The sequence below is a fragment of the Macrobrachium rosenbergii genome, chromosome 1 (assembly GCF_040412425.1).
Source record: "Macrobrachium rosenbergii isolate ZJJX-2024 chromosome 1, ASM4041242v1, whole genome shotgun sequence".
Lineage (NCBI taxonomy): Eukaryota > Metazoa > Arthropoda > Malacostraca > Decapoda > Palaemonidae > Macrobrachium > Macrobrachium rosenbergii.
In genome coordinates, this window is record NC_089741.1 from 73,335,915 (window position 1) to 73,342,729 (window position 6,815).

The window sequence follows — 6,815 nt, forward strand, 5'->3', positions numbered from 1 at the left end:
TATATATATATATATATATATATATATATATATATATATATATATATATATATATATATATATATATATATATATATATATATATATATATATATATATATATATATATATATATATATATATATATATATATATATTATTTATTTATTTATTTATTGGTGGGGGAACGTGTCATGGGTAGATGCAATAATGGTGAAATATATTGAAAATATCTTTTTTCCAAGACATGACTGCTTCGTGACTGCTTCCTGTGTTTGCTCACCAGTCAGTTCTTGTTGTCAACGCGTCCTGAGCAATCAGCGAGTCGATGAAAACCCTTTCTTGTGGAAACGACCCCACGTGATATCTCATGGCATGTCTTTGTAACATGGCGCAATATTCGGTCCACATTGCATCAGAAAATTTGATCTGGACTTGTCTATGGCGTGACCGGAAGTGGGCAATTATTAGGAACCAATCATTGTGTTGAAAATAAAAAAAAATCCTTATATGGGAATAACGATTGTCGTCATTAGCTTTGCCTATAAAGGGGTATATACTGTACAGTAAGCTTCCAGAAGGGACTTCCCAAGACAAAAATATAGACAGACAGAGACGTGCTCAGAGGTTGGACAAAGCAAGGTTCCGACGGGAGTATCCCCTTCAGATGCCCCTTACTCTTCTCCATAAAATCTTGTCCTGCCCGAAACGAAGAGAAGCAGCCAGCCCTTCCTGCTTGTGATGAGAAGTTCCTAATCCCTCCACGTTCGAGACGAGGTGGAGCAGCGAGCCTACATTCCAGTGGCGAAGAAAGGTATTCAGCCCTTCCTGCCTGCGACCACGTGAAGTAGTCATCCCTTCCTGCTTGTAGCGAGGACGAGTCTTCAGCTCTTCTGCTCTCCATTTGCACGATCTCCGGATTTTGAAGAAAACAGCATTTGCTGCCTCATCTTAGACATCCTTTTTGTGACGTTTACGAGGCCGTGGTCTCTGTACCAGCAACATCTCTGCTGATTTCCCAGCCGCCCTTCTGCGACTTTTTCAAGCCTGAGGTCATCGTGCCAGCATCATCTCCTCAGCTGGAACCCTTCTCTACCTTACAGCCTGTTCCCCATATCTATAATTGCTTAGATTTATTTCGTTTAGTGTGACGTTGATTGAGAGCAAAGGGGAAACATTTAATTTTTTTTGTAAATAAGGTTGTGAATAAATGTGTTGTGAGGGTTTCTTTTTATATTCATTTCCCATTGTTGTTTAGAGTTCGAAAGAACCTGGAACGATAATTGCATCGTGACACGTGACCAACGACAAAAAAGCCTCCAAACTGAAGAATACTGGGCCATTTCTTGTATTTTATTAAGTTTTGGAGCAACATTTTCCTTTTGTATTCTCACTAAAAGCGAATTACAAGGGAGGATATGATATTCATAAAATTGTTGTTTCCTAAAACTTGACATCGCGTCTACTGTTCAGCCAACATAAACGTAAAATGAATATTGATAATACAACAAAACTAATAGGGTTATCATGAAGACGAATACAAAAAGTCGGCAAATGCCAATTATATATTTTATAGCTGAGAATTCACTTTTCATCTGGCACAATAATTTGTTTTCTCTCTCATTAAATTATCGTTCATAATTTCGACTCATAATCTAAAACTAGCTATTAATTATTCGATTTGCCTTCATTTGACAACACTTGCTTTGGTAAAATTAGAGTAGATTTTCATTCTTTCCTGTTAGACATGACACGATTTAAACTTAGGGCGTAATGAACTTATTAAAGCATGTTATTATCTGGGTACACTGGGACCTGATGGAATATAAACACTGCGTCATTATATACTGAGATGTTCTTCATGCCAAAATAAGTCGGACAACATCCTTTGCTGGTAATCAGGAATGTGCAAGGGAAAAACACTTTCCTGGCACAATGATCTTTGCATAATGACGGAATAGCTGTTGAAATTGGAGTTATTTGTTTTGCAAGATCATGAATTTGGGCAAAAACCAAGGGACCTATTTATAAAAATGGACGACTTTACTATGAAGTTAATTACAGTTTCATTGAAATAATATAACTACATAGTAATAAGACAATAATCCACTGATTTATTCACACATTAAGAGAGAGAAAAAGGAAGAGGTAAAGGCAACTGCGCTGAAAGAATCATCAGTATATCTAATTTTTTTTTTTTTTTTCAGAGCGTTCCCAAATACTTTAGATCCCAAACGTTGTCAAGTTCTCCGTGATTTAAGATTCACGTGGAAATATGACTAAAAGAGTTTAAGTCAAAACTGTTGATCTGAAGATGATTTGTGAAAATTCAGTCCAGGTCCTTACGGATATCACCGAAGGTTGGGCCAAAAAATGTCAGTAAGAAGATGAGCTCCTTCACTTGACCCTATTGTGCTGACTGGTTCAGGATTTAACTATAATATTGTAAGATAGCCCCAGTTGGTAGCATTTCATTTTCAGAGAAGTCTGCGTGAATAACTAGAATGGGTAAACATATATATATATATGTTTTTCATCTATAGTGTTTTCAAAGATGACGACCACTCCATTGCGAAACATGTATCTCTCTATTAAATCTTACAACATTTCCATAGAAATTTGTTCAGTATTTTATAATCAATGTTTATACGGATAAAATAAGTCCTGATAACTAGTAATGGATTTATTTCTTTAAAAATATAAAATATATAATCTTATAGGTTTTAAAACAAGAAAGGGATATGACTAAACAGCTCTTACACATATATATCTGTCAAATTCAGTCATTGTTGGTCTAAGGTCTTTTAGAGCGTTCTTGAAACTTTTTCAACCGTGACCCAGTTTTTACTATGACATCATTCCCACGACCCATACAGAAAAATATAGGGCGACACGCATATCAGTGGTGGCATCTAGGCGATTTCTTTCCTTTGACTTTAACTTGGTTAAGACTGAGAAACCAGCCTCACACATATACGTGGTTGTAAAAGGTTGCAAGAGAATGACACTTTCTTTACTCAAGTTGGGATAGTCCCTGGAAAGGCTTAGCCAAAAAGAAGACAATGTTGATGTTTTGTGCCTCATTCTTAATGAGTTATTACTAGTTAGCCGCGTGTTTCCCAAACTTTTTTAGTACGTGACCCCTTACAGGAGTACCAAACCTATCGTGAACCCCCACATTTATAAGCCTTCTAAAACCGTATTAATTTTAAATAGCACAGATATATTTTAAAATTTTAAATATTAATCACAGTAGAGAGAAAAATAAAATCTCCACTGATCTTTATCAATGTTTATTAACAATGACTGATTTATTAACATTTTAATGTGAAGATTGTACCTACTTTTTTGCTACAAGCAAATCAATACGAGGGTCTGTATGGCTCAAGGCACATCGCATGTCTGCTTCAGCATTCAATCTGTTTATAGCCTTCGATTTGATCACCAGGAAAGACGAGAAACCACTTTCACAGAGGTAAGTGGATGAGAAAGGAATGAGTACTTTCAGGGTATATTTGCTGGTCTTGGGGAAAGCGGAGAGCATCTTGACCCAGCAGTTAGAGCTGTTGAGCTGTTGCTGTTCCTGGAACTCCTCTTTCGCTGCGGTGTTGTTGATGGGCTCCAAGAATTCCTCTTGTATGTCATCAGGGAAATCATCCACAGTACATTGGAAAGGATTGCGGGCAAGTGTCAGCTGTACATTTTCATTTCTATCAGGTTCATCACCAGGAAAGTCGAGAAACCACTCTCACAGAGGTAAGTGGATGAGAAAGGAATGCGTACTTTCAGGGCATATTTGCTGGTCTTGGGGAAAGCGGAGAGCATCTTGACCCAGCAGTTAGAGCTGTTGAGCTGTTGCTGTTCCTGGAACTCCTCTTTTGCTGCGGTGTTGTTGATGAGCTCTAAGAATTCCTCTTGTATGTCATCAGGAAGATCATCCACAGTGCATTGGAAAGGATTGCGGGCAAGTGTCAGCTGTACATTTTCATTTCTATCAGTTTCATGAAAATAGCATTTGAAATCTTCTTCAGGATTATCAAATGTTCCTTGATCTCTTGTTGCAGCTCCTCAGCAAGTGGTTCTTCTCCGATGACCTTGTTCAGATGCTGAAAGGAAGCTATATTCCCCCTTTCAATTTTCCTCTTCCAGAGAGCTAACTTGTCGAGGAAAGCCTTGATGGCATCGGTATGCATTATGATGGTAGTATCTGGGCCCTGTAGTTGCCGGTTGAGTCCATTAAAAGCTTCAGAAACATCTGCCAAATAGGCAAGATTCCATTTAAATGGCCCCTGAATGTAATTTAACAGTTGCTCTGTTTTTTTCCCTTTGGGCTAACAGAAATATCTGCAATTCATCAAAGAGTTCAAATACACGAGTGAGAACATTACCTTTTGACAACCAACAAACAGATGTGTAGAAGAGGTCGTCTTGGTGAGCAGAATCCATGTCTTGGCACAACCTACGAAACAGCCTGGTGTTGAGTGCCCCTTCTTTGATATAATTGACGATGCGGATCACTGTTTCCAAGGTATCTTTGAGAGGAGCAGGAAGAGTCTTGGAAGCAAGAGCCTCACGGTGGATCAGGTAGTGCATTGTAATGATGTCTAGGTTCTTCGTTTTGACCAGAGTCATAAATGCTGACTTGGAGCCTAGCATGCTGGGAGCCCCGTCCGTACAGACACTAACCAATTTTGCCCATGAGAGTTTTCCTCTTCGAAGAAGTTGGACACTATGTTCATATCTTCAGCCTTTGTTGTTGTTATCAGTGGGCTGCAGAAGAGGAACTCCTCCACCTGATTTTCGGAGATGAACTGAGCATGAACCAAAAGCTGAGGAAGATGTGCAATGTCTATGGTCTCATCAAGTTGGATGGTGAAGAAGGGAGAGAGTTTGATTTCCTCTATCACCTGAGATTTGATGTCCGACGACATGTCATCGATGTGCTGCTTAACTGTGTTGTCTGAAAGAATTATCTGATTAAGCTTGTTGACACAGTTTTGATTAAGGGCAAGATGAGCAGCCTCTACCATGCAAGTTTTAACAAGCTTCTCTCCAATTGTGTGTGGCTTCTTCTGCTTTGCAATAGGAAGGGAGACCCTGTACGGTGCCTTGACGACGTTGCTAGGTTGAAAGAGAACTCCTGTTCCGTGATCCAATCTCGACCATTTGAGCTGGCGTTCCTTGATTTTGAAGTATGTCAAATCCTTGTTGGCCAGTTCCGGATAAACCTTGGTGAGGTGTTCCTTCAGCTTGAAGGGCTTCATGCTCTCATTAGCAAGTGTCTTCTTGCAGATGACGCACTGTGGCATCTGCATGCCATTGTTCACTATAAATGAGAAGCCGAAGCTGAGAAAACTCTAATTGTATGTGAGCTTCTTTGACATCTGCAAAGAAAGTTATCAAGCATTTGGAACGAAAAGAATCGTACGACAAAACATAACATAAAAACTAACAAAATTCCAAATACAATGGAAAAACAACTTTGTGTACTACAAATTCCAGTACCCAAAACGTGAGGTCAATTTATGGGAAAAATTAATTTGGTGGATAAGTGACTCTGACCACAGTAATTGTACGTTTGTTCATTTTTTCATTGATAATTCTCCAGTCCCAATCATATTGACATACATAACCGTATCTCAGAATAATCATGCACATTGTTAAGACAACTTACATTAACTCAAAAGTGGGGCTATATATATGGGATGGGTAAAAAAAAAAATTGGTGTAAAACACTGAATACCGTTGTTAAAAATACATGCATGCCATGTACCTTACACAGCCCCCACCCTCTTATTCAATAGTTATTTTTTCTATAGAGTGTATGAGAGAGAGAGAGAGAGAAAAAAAACTCACATCGCTCCAGTATCACAGTACTGCGTGTGGTGTGGCTAACTTCAAGAGAAGGATTGTTGAGGTGGCGTGGTGGCGGGTAGAGTTCCGTGAATCCACGGGACACAGGTGGTGAAAACACTAGACCCGTACATTAAATATGATGTGATACCATCACGTCTGTTACCATGTCTTAGCACAAACACTGTGCAGTTCAACATTTTATTATCCAACTTGATTCCGTTTTTTAGTGGGTATTAAAAACTATACATAAGAAATATAAGTATATAAGATAATAGTGACATATGCCAAAATTATGCCAGATACGGCTTGTCATATTAGTCGAAATTTCTTATGCCAAACAGACAAAAAAATAAAACAAATAAATTGGCATAATTATGATTAATCTGGCAGCCGTGGTACCAACAATGCACTACTGGTCTGCTCATGCACTCGAGCCAGCTCCGAGACAGACTGAAAAGTTTAGCCCCGTTCCGGCAAGCTGAATGTAGTGCATACAGTTGTTAGACACTCCATGACATCCAGTTTGGGAACCCCTGAGTTAGCCGGACTAACTCTTCTTCCTTACTAGGTTTTAAGTTTAATTCCACAACTGAATCTGGGTTCCCAAATACAAACGGATCTTTTACCCAGTATTTTTCCACTGTAGTCCTGAGTTCTTGTCCTTCGCTGGTTCGAGCCCACGGGACAACTAAAAAATTCCCCTTCGGTAACATATATGAAAATATATTATTTCCGAGGTAGAGTGAATTGGATATTAAAGGACGTTTGTAGATTACTGATTGTATATGAATCATGGTGATGTGATAAAAAGTCATATATATATATATATATATATATATATATATATATATATATATATATATATATATATATATATATATATATATATATATATATATATATATATATATATATATATATATATATATAGCTGACCACCCAGCGCTGCCCTGGAAAACTAAATGACAGTCTACACATAG

The 6,815-nt window shown here is 38.1% G+C and overlaps 2 protein-coding genes across 2 annotated transcripts in view; both read right to left on the reverse strand.

Moving 5' to 3' along the window:
• Window positions 1-642: 642 nt before the first annotated feature.
• On the reverse strand, window positions 643-4,611 carry LOC136840883 (zinc finger BED domain-containing protein 5-like). Its single transcript, XM_067107846.1, has 5 exons — window positions 4,368-4,611; window positions 4,138-4,234; window positions 3,763-3,970; window positions 3,324-3,673; window positions 643-892 (listed from the first exon to the last, which is right to left on the reverse strand). Exons 1-5 carry the CDS (start codon window positions 4,609-4,611, stop codon window positions 643-645), a joined length of 1,149 nt encoding a protein of 382 aa, XP_066963947.1.
• A 17-nt stretch (window positions 4,612-4,628) lies between these two features.
• Window positions 4,629-6,815, reverse strand: part of LOC136840893 (protein FAM200C-like) — a 6,949-nt gene continuing 4,762 nt past the window's right edge. The window contains exons 2-3 of the mRNA XM_067107855.1: window positions 5,836-5,952; window positions 4,629-5,305 (exon numbers count right to left, since the gene is read on the reverse strand). Coding sequence (XP_066963956.1) covers window positions 4,629-5,305; window positions 5,836-5,952 — 794 coding nt within the window. The remainder of the gene's footprint in view (window positions 5,306-5,835; window positions 5,953-6,815) is intronic.

Coding starts and splice junctions, on each gene's coding strand:
- LOC136840883 (XM_067107846.1), bottom strand. CDS start 4,611: ATGACTCTGGTCAAAACGAAGAACCTAGACATCATTACAATGCACTAC. Junction 4,235..4,367: donor TGTTTGTTGGTTGTCAAAAG/GTAATGTTCTCA, acceptor CCTATTTGGCAG/ATGTTTCTGAAGCTTTTAAT. Junction 3,971..4,137: donor ATCAAGGCTTTCCTCGACAA/GTTAGCTCTCTG, acceptor TGAAACTGATAG/AAATGAAAATGTACAGCTGA.